The sequence below is a fragment of the Dreissena polymorpha genome, chromosome 13 (genome assembly GCF_020536995.1).
Source record: "Dreissena polymorpha isolate Duluth1 chromosome 13, UMN_Dpol_1.0, whole genome shotgun sequence".
NCBI lineage: Eukaryota > Metazoa > Mollusca > Bivalvia > Myida > Dreissenidae > Dreissena > Dreissena polymorpha.
Window position 1 is genome coordinate 3,528,595 of NC_068367.1, and position 18,198 is coordinate 3,546,792.

Consider the following 18,198-nt stretch of genomic DNA (forward strand, 5'->3'; position numbering starts at 1 on the left):
TTGTCCTCCATCAACATTTTCCTTGTTAACACTCTAGAAGCCACATTTATTGTCCAATCTTTATGAAACTTGCTCAGAAAATGTGTCCCAATAATATCTTGGACAACTTTTCAAACGGTTCCGGTTTGTCGAAAACCATTGCCACGGGACATTTTTTTTATATGGCTGAAGTAAAACCTTGTTAACACTCTAGAAGTCTCATTTGTTGTCCAATCTACATGAAACTTTGGCAGCACATAATATTATGTTCTTATGATGTCTTTGATGAGTTTGAAAATGGTTCCAGTCTGTTGAAAAACATGGCCTCCAAGGGGCGTTACATTTTTCTTTATATGGCTATAGTGAAACCTTGTTAACACTCTAGAAGTCCTGTTTAATGTCCAATCTTCATGAAACTTAAACAAAACATTTGTTGAATCTTGAGTTCGAAATAGAAAATTATTCCGGTCTGTTGAAAAACAAAGCCACCAGGTGGCGAGGCAGTTTTCCTAATATGGCTATAGTAAAACCTTGTTAACACTCTAAAAGTCACATTTTTAGTCCAATCTTCATGAAACTTGGTCAGAACATTTGTTCTGATGATGTCTTAGAAGAGTTCGGAAATGGTTCGGGTCTGAAGAAAAACATGGCCTGCAGGGTGTGTGGCATTTTTCCTTATATGCTTATCGTAAAACCTTGTTAAGACTCTAGAAGTCTAATTTTGTGTCCAATCGTCATGAAACATGGTCATATTATGTGTACCAATTCTGGTGCTAATCTTGGAGCCTTTGTTGTAATAATATCTTAGATGAGTTCGAATATGGTTCTGGTCTGTTGAAAAACATGGCCACCAGGGGCCGGGGCATTTTTCCTTATATGGCCATAGTGAGCCTTGTTAACATTCTAGAAGTCACATTTATGGTCAAAATCTGTTGTAATGATCGTTGGGCTGAGTTAAAAAATAGTCATAATTTGTTGAAAAACATGGCCCCCAGGGGGAGGGGAATTTTTCCTTATATGGCTATATTGAAACCTTGATTACACTTGAGAAATCACATTTTAAGTGCAATTTAAATGAAAGCTATTCAGAACACTTGTTATATTGACTTCTCGGTTAGGTTCTAAAATTCTTCATGTTTAAAAATGTGGCCGGGGCAACAATTTTCCTTATATGGTGAAAACTTGTTGACACAATCTTAGCCTCATTCATTGAACAATCTGGATGAAACTTTGTCAGAACATTTGTCCCGTTTAAATATCGGCTGTGATTGAAACTGGGTCATGTGAGCTCAAATCTAGGTCACTACGTCAAATAAAAACAACATATCAATACTATTGAAGTCACCTTTTGGGTCCAATCTTATGAATCAGCTGGCACTTCTCAGAATAATCTAGTTCCTTTGGATCCCCGGTGAGCGCCTCAAAGCCCATGACCCTCTTTTTTTCCTTTCAGACAATGTGCTAAAGTAACCCTGATATCTGAGTCAGTCAAAGGACCTTTCCCAGAATTGCAGAAACTGTCAAGAAAGATACAAACTATTCTGGAAATGCTTAAGAAACTTGAGAACAATTGGAACACTAACTGGGAGTCTTTGCAGGTCTCGTACAACGATCAGCTGCATGAAAAACGTCGAACACATAAGAAAATGAATACAATATTAGATGAGATTAAAAAGAAAACCTTGAATGAGCTAGATGATAAGATGACCAATCTTAAAGTTTCTCTAAAGACTATTGTGGACAATTGTATCAAGCTTAAAAATGAACTAAAACGACTTAGTGGAGCAATACATGACCTTGTTGATAAGGGCATAGCAGAACTCTCATTTATTGCAAATAAGAAATGTCTTGAACAAGTTAAGCAGTCTGAAGCTTATCGGAAGGAGAACTCAGTTAAGTTAGAAAGTTTACTGACATTCCATGCTGACAAGGATATTGAACAGTTCTTCTCTACACTGTCAGGTCTGGGGAGGATTGTGCTAGTTGACCAAGGACAGGTATTCACTCTGCAAGGAGTGTCAGGGTATGATGTGAGCATACCATATATCACAGCCATCTGTGTTCTCTCAGGTGGTCAGATCCTTGTTGCAGATTTTTTTAATAAATGTGTTAAGATTTTAGACCTGCAATACCAGGTGGTGGGGCAATGCAATTTAAGTGGCTTAGCAAAGGACATTTGTCAAATCACACCAAATGAAGTAGCCGTTGTTGTAGTTGAGGATGGGACTATAATGTGGTCCAGTTTGTCTCGATTGGCTGGTTTTGGTGGCTGGTTAAAGGAAGGAAGTTATTGTTGCAACATAGCTGTTATGGTATTACATGTTATCGGAAAGACCTGTATATCACTGATGGCCATGCACTTAACAAGTATTCAATAGATGGAGGCTTGTTGAATATGCTTTATAAGGATAGATCAGAAGAAATGACAGGTAATATTATATCTGGACCCAGATATTATCTGGACTCTATGGAAAATTGTCCAACTTTTAAAGTCCACATGTCAATTGAATTTTAAACAATTATGTCTTCCATTTAGTTCAGTTTGCAAATCATTAACTTAATAATTTGCTTTATGAATTATATGTAAATGCAAACAACCATACACATAAGTATTTCCTTTGTTTTAGTATCATAGGGACTTGTTTCTCTGTTGTATAAAGGTTGAAACTATATTAGAGACAATTTAAAATAATACCATGATCATAATTATGTCAGCAAGCTCTCTGTAAGTAACAACATGTATTATTGCATAAATGATAGTTTAAACCTATTTATTTTAGTTCAATCGCACAGAAAGCCTAATGCTTATTTTGAAACGATCTGGTGTCCTTTCAGGGAACTAGAACCAGTACTTGATGTCTATTGGGGAAATCAAAAGATTGAACCCGTGACCTCCAGAGGCGGACACCATATCCACTACACCACTGCGACTTAAATGTTAATGTTATTGTTGTGAACGTCAATGGGTTTCAGTATAGAATAATACTGCATGCAAGCTTATTCTATTGTATCTAAGTAGTTAACAAAAATCATACTGGATTAATTTGAAAAAAATGTTTGTATAAATAGATGTAACAATTTCTTTATAAACATCAGTATTATGTAAAGAATAAACTAATTTAATACTACTCTCTTTTGCAGTTTCTAAGTGTGCAGTGAGTCCTTCAGGTGACAATATATTTGTCATCAACTATGTCCATCACAATGTCCTCACCTTGGACAGAGATTGTTCAGTTCTCCACACCTTTACAGACCCAGACCTGCAAGGCCCCAATGGTATACACGTGACTGCACTGGGACAGGTTTTGGTCTGTGGAGGGTCTTCCAACACTATCTTAATGCTGGATTGTAAAAGCAAGAAGAAGCTGGCTACTATTGCTACAGAGAGGGATGGACTTTATGACCCAATTTCAATCTGCTTCAACAGGAGCACAGCCTCAATCATTATGGGACAGCAAAGTGCTCTAATGATTTACCATCAAATCATGGTGTTTAAAGTACAATAGTTTTGTTTCATAAGAAGTTGTAGTTCAAACATGCTCTTTTTAACATAAAATCTTTGCAACACAAAATTAGTTTTAAGTGTTATGTTTCATCACAATTCACCTGGATGATTTACTGTGTTGCTAAGTAATGCCCAGTCATTAATATTTTTATGTCCCCCACTACTATAGTGGGGGACATATTGTTTTGCCCTGTCTGTTGGTTGGTTGGTTTGTTTGTTTGCTCCAATGTTAACATAACTTTTGCAATATTGAAGATAGCAACTTCATATTTGGTATGCATGTGTATCTCATGGAGCTGCACATTTTGAGTGGTGAAAGGTCAAGGTCATCTTTCAAGGTCAAATATATAGCTTCAAAGCGGCGCAAAAGGGGATATAGTGTTTCTGACAAACACATATCTTGTTTTTTTTAAGTACTTTCATAATAAAATTTTTGGCAGCATGGATCTATTGTTAGGTTTTGTTAGTACACAATTCTCAATAAATGATTTATTATGTTGCTCCACAATTTAAAAATATGCTGTCAATTGTTTCAATGTATCCTATTATTGCTCTGATGATTATTATTTGTTGTACATGATCTGTGTATTGTTTTAATCTTGATCTATATCTTGAAAATGACTGACATGTACATACATGATTTTTTTAGGCTTCACAAAATTCTTAAGTTATTGATAAAGTAAAAAAATGTTTAAGAGAAAAGGTTTTACATTTTCATTTTATTCTTTAATGTTCACTTTGTATTCTGATCCAATTAATACTTAGTTACATAGAGTGACAACTATTTATTGTACAGGTTTTCTTCCATTGTTGTTCTTAATATATAAGTTATGCTCCCAGTAAGGGTTCCATTTTCTGGATGTTTTTCCTAATCACAGATATTGACCTGATATTTGGTGTGTGAGTCTTATACCGACATGACTTACAGATGAAGTTTATTTTTGTTTTGAGCACATTGATTTATGGCCAAGTTATGGGCCTTGGACATGGAAATATTCTCTATAATAAACGTTTTATGGAGTTTTTTATCAAAAGCTTCAGATATTGAGCTTATTTTTGGTTTGTCAGTCTATCTATATGACTTACAGATGTCAGTCTATCTATATGACTTACAGATGTCAGTCTATCTATATGACTTACAGATGAAGTATTTGTTTTCTCCATGTCCATAATTTTTTGGCAAAGTTATGCATTGTGGACATAGAAATGTTCTCTATAACAACTGTTTTCTGGAGATTTTGTTTTAAAAACGCTTTTAGATATTTAGCTGGTTTTTTGTATGTGAGTCTACCTACACGATTTACAGAGGAAGTGTGAGTTTCATTCCCGTCCTTTGATTTTTGGCAAAGTTTTGGGCCTTGGAATTAGTATTTTTCTCCATAATAGCCGTTTTTTGGTTGGTTTTTTTTTCGAAACGCTTTCAGATATTGAGCTTGTTTTAGGTATGTGAGTCTACCTACATGACTTACATTGTGAGTTTCGTTCCAATCATTGATTATAAGCTCCTCTGGCCAAAGGCCAGCGGGGCTTATGTCATGGTCCTGTGTCCGTCGTGCGTGCGTCTGTGCGTGCGTTAACTTTTCCTTTAAGCATCTCCTAAACTACTGGTCCAATTATGATGAAATTTCTCAGGAATGTTCCTGGGGTGAACCTCTTTCAAATTTGTTCAAATTATGACCCTGGGGTCAAATTTGATTCTGCCCCGGGGGTCACAAAATTGAAAATTTGCTTATATAAGGCCTATTTTGTGAAAACTTTCAAAATCTTTTCGTCCATAACCATTGGGCCTAGAGCTATCAAATTTGGTATGTAGAGACATCTAATAGTCTTCTACCAAATTTCTTCAAATTATGCCCCTGGGGTCAAATTTGACCCTGCCCCGGGGGTCACAAAATTGAACATATGCTAATATAGGGTCTATTTTGTGAAAACTTTCAAAATCTTTCGTCCATAACCATTGGGCCTACGGCTATCAATTTGGTATGTAGAGATATCTAATAGTCCTCTACCAAATTTTATTCAAATTATGCCCCTGGGGTCAAATTTGACCCTGCTCAGGGGGTAACAAAATTGAACATATGCTTATATAAGGCCTATTTTGTGAAAACTTTCAAAATTTTCTCGTCCATAACCATTAAGCCTAGGGCTATCAAATTTGGTATGTAGAGACATCTAATAGTCCTCTACCAAATTTCTTCAAATTATGCCCCTGGGGTCAAATTTGGCCCTGCCCCGGTGTCACAAAATTCAACATATGCTTATATTAGGCCTATTTTGTGAAAACTTTAAACAATTTCTCGACAATAACCATTGGGCCTAGGGCTACCAAAATTGGTATGTAGAGACATCTAATAGTCCTCTACCAAATTTCTTCAAATTATTGCCCGTAGGGTCAAATCTGACCCTGCCCCGGGGGTCACAAAATTGAACACATGCTTATATAGAGTCTATTTCGTGAAAACTTTCAAAATCTTCTCGTCCATAACCATTGGGCCTAAGGCTACCAAATTTGGTATGTAGTGGCATCTTATAGTCCTCTACCAAGGTTTGTTCAAATTATGTCCCTGGGGTCAAGTTTGACCCTGCCCCGGGGTCGCAAAATTGAACATAAGGCCTTTTTGTGAAAACTTTTAAAATCTTATTGTCCATAACTGTATGGAATAGGGCTTACGAATTTGGTTTGTAGTGACATGTAATAGTTCTCTTCTTAGTTTGTTCAAATTATGCCCCTGGGGTCAAATTTGACCCTGCCCCGGGGGTCACAAAATTGAAAATATGCTTATTAAGTGCTTATTTTGTGAAAACTTTAAAGATCTTCTGTCCATAACCATTGGGCCTAGGGCTACCAAATGTGGAATGTAGTGACATCTTATAGTCCTCTATCAAGTTTGTTCAAATAATGCCCCTGGGGTCAAGTTTGACCCTGCCCCGAGGGTCACAAAATTGAACATATGCTTATGTAAGGCCTATTTTGTGAAAACTTTAAAAATCTGCTTGTCCATAACTTACTGTATGGCATAGGGCTACCAAATTTGGTATGTAGTGACATGTAATAGTTCTCTTCTTACTTTGTTCAAATTATGCCCCTGGGGTAAAATTTGAAACTACCCCGGGGGTCACAAAATTGAATATATGTTTATAAAGGTCTTTTTTTTTTTTAACTTTAAAAATCCTACTGTCCATAACCATTGGGCCTAGGGTTATCAAATTTGGTATGTAGTGACATCTTATAGTCCTCTACCAAGTTTGTTCAAATTATGCCCCTGGGGTCAAGTTTGATCCTGCCCGAGGGTCACAAAATTGAACATATGCTTATATAATGTCTATTGTGTGAAAACTTTAAAAATCTCCTTGTCCATAACCGTATGGCATAGGGCTACCAAATTTGGTATGTAGTGACATGTAATAGTTCTCTTCTTAGTTTGTTCAAATTATGCCCCTAGGGTCAAATTTGAAACTGCCCGTGGGTCACTGAATTGAATATATGCCTATAAAGGGCTTATTTTGAGAAAACTTTAAAAATCTTATTGTCCATAATCATTGGGCCTAGGGCTACCAAATTTGGTATGTAGTTACATATAATAAACTTCTACCAAATTTGTTCAAATAATGTCTCTGGGGTCAACTTTAACCCTGCCCCGGGGGGTCACAAAATTGAATAAACGCTTATAAAGCGCCTTTTTTGTGAAATCTTTAAAAATCTTTTTGTCGAAAAACCATTCGGACTATGGCTACCAAATTTGGTATGCAGTAACATCTTAAAGTCCTTTACCAATTTTGTTCAAATTATGCCCTTTGGATCAAATGTGACCCTGACCCGCGGGTGACAAAATTGAACATTATGTACGCTTATATCTTGCTTATTTTGTGAAAACTTTTAAAATATTATTGTCCTTAAATCTAGGACCTAGGGCTACCACATTTTGTATGTAGTGAGATATAGAAGTCCTCTACAAAGTTTGCTCAAAGTATACCCCTGGGGTTAAATTTGACCCAAGTGTACATGTGATTAATTAGGGCCTATATTTAAGTATTTGCACATGCAGAGAAAATTTGTTTCAGCCTATTTTCAGCAGTGGAGCGATACAGGGCCATCATCTCCCTCTTGTTGGCAAAGTTATGGGCCTTGGACTTTGAAATTTTCTCTGTAATAACTGTTTTCCAAAGTGTTTTTTTACGACACGCTTTCAGTTATTTTAAGACATAAATGAAAAATTAGGAAGTCACAGCTCAAAATTAAAATAAGTCATTTTTATTCATTTTTGTATGAATACTGTTCAATTACATGTATTGGTAATTTAGTACAACATTTTGCTGTTTATTGACAGCAGTAAAAGATAAGTTTGAATTCCACTGGTTTTCAAGAGTTGTCACAGGAATATCAGACAAATCTAGACATCAATGAGAGGATGGTGTCATGCTTTTCTAAAGTAATAGTAATTTATTAATTTTATTCAACATATGTACCACGCATGATCTAGTATATACATGTATATATTTTCATTTTGCTGAAGCCCTCTTGAAGTATGCAATACACATTATTTGTAAAATAACTTTAAAATTAGAATTTAGAATCACATTGATTTAAATACAAAGAGATTTTTAGGCATTTTTGTTTGTTAATGTATTCTTGACAGTCTAGTCAAGAACCAACTTAGCAGTACCGACTTAGGAGGTTTTCTGCTATGTAAAAATGACCTTAAAACGGACCTAATCCCAAAGCAAAACGACCCAATCCCAAACCAAAATTGAACGATTTACAGTAGCACTAACGAAAAAATAGATAATTGCAGATTTCCCAAATACAGGCCCTGGTCGTTTCTAAGATCGTATCATTCTGTCATGCCCAAAAGCTAAAGAAAACTGTGTTGGTGGTAAATAGCTTGCTCTGACTATTAGATGTGAATGCATTTCATGAAGGTGCTGTTAATTTTTAGTCGCCTTTAAGAAAATGGTGTGAACACATTTTAAGTTGGTGGGAACATTCAAATGAGAGATTTTACTCCAACTGATCGAAAATACAACTTCAATAATGCTGAAATGTATACATTATTGTCCCCTACCGGTGAAACCGGAGGAGACTTATGGTTTGCGCTCCGTGTGTCAGTCTGTCTGTCAGTCTGTCACACTTTTATGGATCCTGCGATAACTAAAAAAGTTCTTCATATTTTTTCATGAAAATTGAAACATGGACAGATGGCAATATGGAGATTATGCACGTCAATTCATTTTGTTCCTACGTAAAAAATTGTGGTCGCTATGGCAACAAATGTAAAACAAAATAAAAAAATTACTGACATTTTGGAGCTTCATCGGTAGGGGACCATATTGCTTGGCAATCTCTTATTTTACTGAAATTATATGATTAACGTGACATGAATATTCTTAATCATGCCTTAACTGTTTTGTTAGACTGAAGATTTAGATTGTGAAGTCATAATAAAACACATGTTCTGTTCTGTTCTTCAATTACGCAATACCAAAACAAGCAATAGTGACTGTTTATTTTTTAAACAACGCTGAAATAGTTGCATGCAATTAAAATAAAACAACAGACAAATTGAGCATATCTTTAATACCTCCTAAGCCACGTGTACCAGTTTATAATTGATCATTATTGGTGGACAGACAATATAATTGACCCCTATAAGCGACCCGTAAATCATGCTTGCGTCTTATCAAAACCCCTTATGTATACACAGCTGATTAGCGCGTGCGTGTTAGGATTGGTCGTTGGCCAAATTCAGACAACATTTGGATCAGAGCTTGCAAGGACTTGAATTTTTTTCAAGCGTCGCAGCGACATGATCAGAAATTCAATATCCGTGGCGAAATGGATTTTGAAATTCAGGCACCGTGGGCCGGTTGTGCTAAAACCGCCAGGGGAAAAGCCTGATCCCCATATACACTGTCTAAGCTCCATTTATTATACTCCTGAGTATATAGGTATATATCTCCATATATACTGTGTATAATACTCCTCAGTATATAAATATATATATATATATATATATATATATATATATATATATATATATATATATATATATATATATATATATATATATATATATATCCATATACCAGCATACTGCCCAATCTCCTTGCACATACTCCGTCGTAAACTAACCTCCATAATTCCGCTTCGGGTCGCCTTTGTCCGAGCAGACCCAAAGCATCTAAATGCAAGCTTAAGAATGAAAATTTTAAAATGTGCCAAAAAAGGAGCCATATTCAGGAGAGGAGAACCGCCCATTCCTATATAAAATATTGTTAACTTGTGAAATAATGTATAATTGTTGACAGTGACACCATCCTATCATCAGTGGCCTAGAATTTGCCGTAAATGTTCAAATGCGGCACCTAATAAAGGTTAAAAAATATAAAACAGTAAACTTCGATGTTAACAAGCACATAATACTGCGGGCAAACACATTTTCCATATTAATCTTCAGTGTTTAATATTAGCAAACACATGGTTCTCCATTAAGCACAGATAGTTCTCCAAAGAAATTTCGGTAGTGATGAAGTCTTTGCAACAGTGAAATCAAAGTTCAGATCCGATTGTCACAGAGGTTTGAGCAACACCTGCATCTCAGCAGCATCTAGGGTTTTGTGTTTGTGACCATCTGAACTGCTACCTGTGCCTGGAGTCATGGCATGTTTTCTTAAACATAAAACTCAAGCGCAGAGAAAAAAGTGGGATCCATACAAAGTTATCAACAAAATAAATTATTTCAGGAAACAGTATCATATTCAATAGTATCATGAATGGGTGTGGTGAGTGAGTTTTTATGCCCCCGAAGAAGGGCATTTAGTGATCGCACTGCCCGTCTGTCGGTCTGTCGGTCACACTTTGCGTTTAGGTTTCGAAAAATGCTCATAACTTCTATGTCGCTTCAGATGTAACCTTCATATTTGGTATGCATGTGTATATGGACAAGGCCTTTCCATACGCACACAAATTTTGACCCCTTTGACCTTGAACTTGTCCGTGTTAAGGTTTCGAAATCTGCGTTTAGGTTTCAAAAAAATGCTCATAACTTCTATCAAAGCATTTTTCGGGGCATATGTCATCCTATGGAGACAGCTCTTGTTTAATTAAATTTTTTTTACTGTTAGCCAAAGTCTTGGAATCTAATACAAGAAAGGAAGTCAACTCTCGGAATCTTCCATTTATAGAATGGGCAATTACTCATACTCAGGAAAGAGAACTCAAAGAATTCACACACAAAGATACTCGGTATACTCTCCCTTGAAAGGTCCACATTTCTGCTAAAATGAACTGGGTTTTATTGTTTAATACAATAACACACAATATTTAGTGGATTTTCAGTATGTGAGTCTACCTACATGACTAACAGATGAAGTGTGAGTTTTGTTCTGGTCCATTGAGGTGTGGCGGAGTTATGGGCCTTTGACTTTGAAATTAATTCTATAATAACCGTTTTCCAGAGGTCTTATGCTAAATTCTTTCATATATTTAGCTGTCTACCTACCTACATGATCTACAGATGAAGTTTCAGTTTAGGTTCCGTCCTTTTTTTTGCAAAGTTATGGGCATTGGACTTACACATTTTCTTTATAATAACTGTTTTCCATTCTTAACATTTGTCACATTAACAATTAAACCAAATACTTAGCTTTGGTGAAGGCATATTTCTTTGCCTTATAACGTAAATGATAAGACTCTATTTCTTACATTATATTCTTGCCCAACTGGTATATATATTTTGAATAACATAGTTAATTCAAAGTCAAGTTAAAGATGTAAAATGTATTCACTATTCATGTAGTTAAAACATGATATTATATGTGAAATTTTCAGTCAGCTATTCTATCCAGCTGGCATTGAATATTTTGAGATACATGATTGTTCAATTTTAAAACATTTTACAATGTGACATTTTCAGGCAGCATGCTGGTCTCCTGAAGGTAATGTGGTTCTGTTTGCAACAGAGAACCAACCAATCATCTACTCACTGACATTTGCTGCGGTTTCTGATGAAAGCTCGCCTGTGATTGGTGGATCCCAGACAGCAGTAGCATGTGCTGACTTATCAGAAACATCAATAGAAATGTCGGATGGAAAAGCTATCAAGTGTGTAAATGTATACTGGATAGCGGAAATCTCGTGTTTCATAACGTTTCTATATTGCTACAAGTTTTCTGCTTGTAAATAGACTAATTAAACGTAAAATACATTATATTTCATTCTGGGAGAGCATTTAACTGACCAGATGAAATATGATTGCTGCAGGACACCAATTTTTTAGGGTGTCAAAAGGCAACATTTATTATTGATACATACAGTGCTCTTTTTTATAAACATTTTAAGTATATAGGTTTTTTTAACAACCTGGTGTACAATAGGTAGATAATTTTGGGCAAAAACTGACATGCCACATTAGATGTGCCATTGAGGTGAGATCCATGTCAATATGACATTGGTGTTTGAGTACAAATATATAAGCTCGACTTTTCGAAGAAAAGTGAGAGCTATACTACTCGCCCCGATGTCGCCGTCTGCGTTGGTTAAAGTTTTTTATAAAGTCAAATAACTTTAAAACTATCAAAGATAATTAACTCAAACTTGGAATGCTTTTTATGGCAACAAGACAATTGTATAGGTAAAGGTGCATAACTCTGTCAGCATTATTTTTAGAGTTATGCCTCTTTTTATACTTAGAAAATTGAAAATTTGATTAAGTTTTGTGTTTGGGTCCACTTTATTCCTCAAGTATCAAAGCTATTGCGTTCATACTTGCAACACTTACTAACTATTATAAGGGGACTGTGCAGGCAAAGTTATGTAACTCTGACTGGCATTTTGACAAAATTATGGCCCCTTTTATACTTAGAAAACTGAAAATTTGGTTTAGTTTTGTGTTTTAATCCATTTTACTCCTAAAGTATCATAGCTATTGCTTTCAGGCTTGAAACACTCACTAACTATCATAAGGGGACTGTACAGGACAAGTTGCATAACTCTGGTTGGCACTTTGATGGAATTATGGCCCTTTTTTGACTTAGTAACTTTGAATATTTTGTTGAATTTTGTGTTTAGATCCACTTTACTTCTAAAGCATCAAGGCTATTGCTTTCAAACTTCAAATACTGTTTTACTATCATGTGGGAACTGTACCTGGCAAGTTGAAATTGACCTTGACCTTTGAATGACCTTAAATCTCAAGGTCAAATTAATAAATTTTGCTTAAATTGCCATAACTTCTTTATTTAGGATCAGTATTGATTCATACTTGAAAAACAACACTTACCTGACATCAACACTTATCTGACATACAAAAATGGACTCCACCCAAACCATCCCCTACGCCCCACCCCAGAATTCCCCTGTTTTCTTATTTTTGAAATATCATCTAATAAATGACCACACCCCCACATTATTCCCCCTCTCCATCCCCGCACACAAAAATATTTTTATTTATTTTTTAAAACATGGTAAAAAAAACACAAATATTTATTTTTATTTTTTTATTTTTGAAAGACCGTCCAACCATCCCACCCAAGCTATTGCTATCAAACTTTAAATATTATCTTATTAGTTTGTTTATGGCTTTACAAATGTTCAATAGATTGTGGAAAATAGACCTGAACTCAGAATCGTCTATAATATACCACTTCTTTAAAACATAAGCAATCAAGATGTTTCAATTATGGTCCTCTTCCAGATAGAATATGACTATATTACCTCGACCTTATTGAATATGAACACTTTCCCCATGATGGCTAATGTTATACTGTCAAGCACTCGAAAAGTCGAGCGCGCCGTCTTCTGACAGCTCTTGTTTTTATACTGAACTCTGCTAAAAAAATGTTGTGGAGCAAACTGCTAAAACATTTGCTGATGCGATTATTTTAAACTTCAAATATGTCATCACAATGAAGTGTAGGTGTGCTAGACACTTCATGCATAATGTTCCACTATTAGTTATTTTTCATTGAACATAGCTATCAAAGTGGTGTTGGATTATTACTTACATTTGTGACACAGCTCTAGCTAATTCTTTGTCTTAGTCTTCTAATAACAGTCAGTTGACTCAATCTGCTGCTTTGTGTTGTATACAGGGTAGGAGGTCAGATACATCAGATGGTGTGGGACCCGCAGGGAGGGAGACTTGCAGTCATACTGGGAGGTAGGCTGTTGTAACCAACCAGGAGCTTTAACATTTGTGAAACACTTTTGTGCTATTTTTCAATGGTAAAATTTACAAACAAAGTATGATTTATAAAGACCCCGCTTAAGTTTTCTGCAGCTGGCAGCTGTAGTGCGAAGTGTCCTGCTCTGAAAGTTTTTTATTTTTTACTCATCTAATTATTATGCCCCCCTTCGAAGAAGAGGGGGTATATAGTTTTGCACATGTCGGTCCGTCCATCAGATGGTTTCCAGATGATAACTCAAGAAAGCTTAGGCCTAGGATCATGAAACCTCACAGGTACATTGATCTTGATTGTCAGATGACCCCTATTGATTTTCAGGTCACTAGGTCAAAGGTCAAGGTCACAGTGACTCGAAACAGTTAAATGGTTTCCAGATGATAACTCAAGAATGCTTGCGCCTAGGATCATGAAACTTCATAGGAACATTGATCATGACTGGCAGATGACACCTATTGATTTTCAGGTCACTAGGTCAAAGGTCAAGGTCACAGTGACTTGAATCATTAAAATGGTTTCTGGATGATAACTCAATAATGCTTACGCCTAGGATCAGGAAACTTCATAGGAACATTGCTCATGACTGGCAGATGACCCTTATAGATTTTCAGGTCACTAGGTCAAAGGTCAAGGTCACAGGGACTCGAAACAGTAAAATGGTTTCCGGATGATAACTCAAGAATGCTTACACCTAGGATCATGAAACTTCATAGGAACATTGATCATGAGTGGCAGATGACCAATATTGATTTTCAGGTCACTAGGTCAAAGGTCAAGGTCACAGTGACTCGAAACAGTAAAATGGTTTCCGGATGATAACTCAAGAATGCTTACGTCTAGGATCATGAAACTTCATAGGTACATTGATCATGACTGGCAGATGACCCCTATTGATTTTCAGGTCACTAGGTCAAAGGTCAAGGTCACAGTGACTCGGAACAGTAAAATGGTTTCCGGATGATAACTCAAGAAAGCTTACGTCTAGGATCATGAAACTTCATAGGAACATTGATCATGACTGGCAGATGACACCTATTGATTTTCAGGTCACTAGGTCAAAGGTCAAGGTCACAGTGACTTGAATCATTAAAATGGTTTCTGGATGATAACTCAATAATGCTTACGCCTAGGATCAGGAAACTTCATAGGAACATTGCTCATGACTGGCAGATGACCCCTATAGATTTTCAGGTCACTAGGTCAAAGGTCAAGGTCACAGTGACTCGAAACAGTAAAATGGTTTCCGGATGATGACGCAAGAATGCTTACACCTAGGATCATGAAACTTCATAGGAACATTGATCATGAGTGGCAGATGACCCATATTGATTTTCAGGTCACTAGGTCAAAGGTCAAGGTCACAGTGACTCGAAACAGTAAAATGGTTTCCGGATGATAACTCAAGAATGCTTACGTCTAGGATCATGAAACTTCATAGGTACATTGATCATGACTGGCAGATGACCCCTATTGATTTTCAGGTCACTAGGTCAAAGGTCAAGGTCACAGTGACTCGGAACAGTAAAATGGTTTCCGGATGATAACTCAAGAAAGCTTACGCCTAAGATCATGAAACTTCATAGGCACATTGATCATGACTGGCAGATGACCCCTATTGATTTTCAGGTCACTAGATCAAAGTCACAGTGACTCGAAATAGTGAAATGTTTTCAGGATGATAACTCAAGAATGCTTACACGATCATGAAAGTTCATAGGTACATTGATCATGACTGGCAGATGACCCCTATTAATTTTCATGTCACTAGGTCAAAGGTCAAGGTCACAGTGACAGGCTGTCAACCGATTCCTTTATTCCTATATTTTGGAGAATGTTCCTATATTTTTCAAAACCTCCTATATTTTCCTATATTTTTTGACTTTTTTCCTTTATTTTGTTCTGCAAATTTCCCCTTATAAAATACTTATATGAAGTAATTCTGCCTTTAGATATTTTAATTTACAGTGTAAAAAGCTGTCCCTCCCTTTCCAAAGCATCACCATCTTGCAGGAGTGCTGTTGTACACCACTGTGATATCTATATGGACACCTTTGATGAAGAAAAATACAACCATTTCAAAGGTGATAACAAATCCTAGCAGCTAGTTGTAACAGGTCTTTCCCCAGGGATGCTCTTCCTGATCTTAGATGGAATTGAGCATAATCTACAGGCTTCCAATTATTTTGAATATTGGAAATTATTTAAATATTTTAGGGCATTGGAAGTCTTGTAGAATAATTTAGGAGGCTGTTTTTAAAAAAATGTTTTATTTTCAGGTGAATGATGATACAGTTACTAACAACTTAAAAGTCATTCATACTAACAATATGTGGTATTCTAACCCTAAGCTTTTTGATGAAGTGTAACTTCATGATAATGTGTGTTATATAAACAGTGAAATAATTCATAATCATGCCTGGTGGAGTGACTAGATGGAATGACAAGTGGCTGGATAAAGTTGACGATAATGGTGTTTTAGTTGGAAAATGGTGCAAGAGTGTGAAAGGAAAGAATGACTTTGCATGTTGCACTCTGTGCTATAAGGAATTTTCTGTCAAGAACAGTGGTTTCAAGCAAGTGCAACAACATTGCAAGACTTCTAAGCAAAAAACAGATATCCGATGCACGGTTCAAAAATGATGCAAGCTCACAAAAGCTATTATTTGTGAAAAGTAGTGATACTGTTGGTTCAGATACATTTGAGGCAACTGCAGCCAGTACAAGTCTGTCTAGTGCCTCTTGTACAGTGGCGTTTTCCAAAGAGGTGTCAAAATCTACCAGAAAGACCAATGAAAATGTTTTCTTGGCACCATCTTTGAAAAATCAGGTATCAGAATCAGAACTGTTGTGGTGTTACAAAGTTGCATCATCTGACTTCTCTTTTAGATCCTGTGATAATATTGGAAAGCTATTCCATAAGATGTTCAAATGTCAAGTGGCTGAACATTTCTCATTGTCAAGAACAAAAGCTTCATATATTGTCTCAGAGGCAGTAATACCCTATCTGTTAGGACTATTGTGAAGGAAGTTATTGACGGGAATTTTGGATTCGTCCTCATGTTTGATGAGACACCCACAGCACAACAATGTCGTCAAATGGACGTACTCATTAGGTATTGGAATCACACTGATGATAAGGTGTCTGTCAGATTCTTTAAAGCCTTTCGGTTTGGACATGCTACTGCAGACATAGTTAGTGAAGCACTACTTGGGCTTGCAGATGAGCCAGAAATAAAGCTTCCATTACAGAACTTGATAAGTATCTCCTCTGATGGACCAAATGTAAACAAGGCCATTCACAGAAAAATGAATGAAAGTTTAAAGGCAGATGGGCACAATGGCTTGTTGGAGTTTCAACCATACAATTTGCATACATTGCACAATGCATTTCGAAAAGGGCTGAACTGTTTTGGGAGTGAAGCAGAAGGATTGACCTTTGATATGCATCAGTTCTGCAAACAGCAGCCAGTTAGAAGGGAGGATTTCACTGACCTGCAGCTTGAGTTTGACATGGATGAAAGCTTGTTATTTAGACATGTTCCAAGTAGATGGCTGACCTTGCTTCCAGCAATGAACAGGGTTCTACAGAACTGGGTTGTCAGTTTAGAGTACTTCACTGTTAAGTTGCCCAAATCCATTAAATCAAACACTGAAAGAAAGAATCTTGAAAAGAATGAAAGGTATGTACAGATATGTCAGGGTCTGAAGGATAAGAAGCTCATGTTTCAGTTTGCCTTCCTCATCTCGGTTACTCCTTTGTTTGAAAGGTTTTTGACCACATTCCAGACCAAGGGACCTATCATTCATATAGTGTATGATGAGTGCTCTACACTGCTGCGGACACTCCTGTTTCGCTTCATGAAGGCAGAGGCTGTTGGAGCAAAAACTGGGAGGAAACTTCTTGACATTGATGTGAATGATCAACAGAATCAGTTACCAGACAGAGACATTGAGATAGGGGTGTGAATGATCAACAGAATCAGTTACCAGACAGAGACATTGAGATAGGGGTGTGAATGATCAACAGAATCAGTTACCAGACAGAGACATTGAGATAGGGGTGTGAATGATCAACAGAATCAGTTACCAGACAGAGACATTGAGATAGGGGTGTGAATGATCAACAGAATCAGTTACCAGACAGAGACATTGAGATAGGGGTGTGAATGATCAACAGAATCAGTTACCAGACAGAGACATTGAGATAGGGGTGTGAATGATCAACAGAATCAGTTACCAGACAGAGACATTGAGATAGGGGTGTGAATGATCAACAGAATCAGTTACCAGACAGAGACATTGAGATAGGGGTGTGAATGATCAACAGAATCAGTTACCAGACAGAGACATTGAGATAGGGGTGTGAATGATCAACAGAATCAGTTACCAGACAGAGACATTGAGATAGGGGTGTGAATGATCAACAGAATCAGTTACCAGACAGAGACATTGAGATAGGGGTGTGAATGATCAACAGAATCAGTTACCAGACAGAGACATTGAGATAGGGGTGTGAATGATCAACAGAATCAGTT

At 36.6% G+C, this 18,198-nt stretch overlaps 2 protein-coding genes across 4 annotated transcripts in view; both read left to right on the forward strand.

Moving 5' to 3' along the window:
• Positions 1–18,198, forward strand: part of LOC127856380 (aladin-like) — a 76,274-nt gene that overhangs the window by 47,477 nt on the left and 10,599 nt on the right. For 2 of the 3 annotated variants that reach the window (XM_052392527.1, XM_052392525.1), the window contains exons 10-11: positions 11,398–11,585; positions 13,574–13,641. In XM_052392527.1, the coding sequence (XP_052248487.1) occupies positions 11,398–11,585; positions 13,574–13,641 (256 nt within the window). Of the gene's footprint in view, positions 1–11,397; positions 11,586–13,573; positions 13,642–15,628; positions 15,745–18,198 lie in introns of all 3 variants that reach the window. The other variant, XR_008037991.1, reaches the window with a different exon arrangement.
• LOC127856382 (uncharacterized) lies at positions 1,446–4,127 on the forward strand. Its single transcript, XM_052392528.1, has 2 exons — positions 1,446–1,976; positions 3,121–4,127. Exons 1-2 carry the CDS (start codon positions 1,527–1,529, stop codon positions 3,136–3,138), a joined length of 468 nt encoding a protein of 155 aa, XP_052248488.1. The 5' UTR covers positions 1,446–1,526; the 3' UTR covers positions 3,139–4,127.

Excerpts from the sequence above, each read along its gene's own strand:
- LOC127856382 (XM_052392528.1), top strand. The coding sequence starts at position 1,527 with ATGCTTAAGAAACTTGAGAACAATTGGAACACTAACTGGGAGTCTTTG.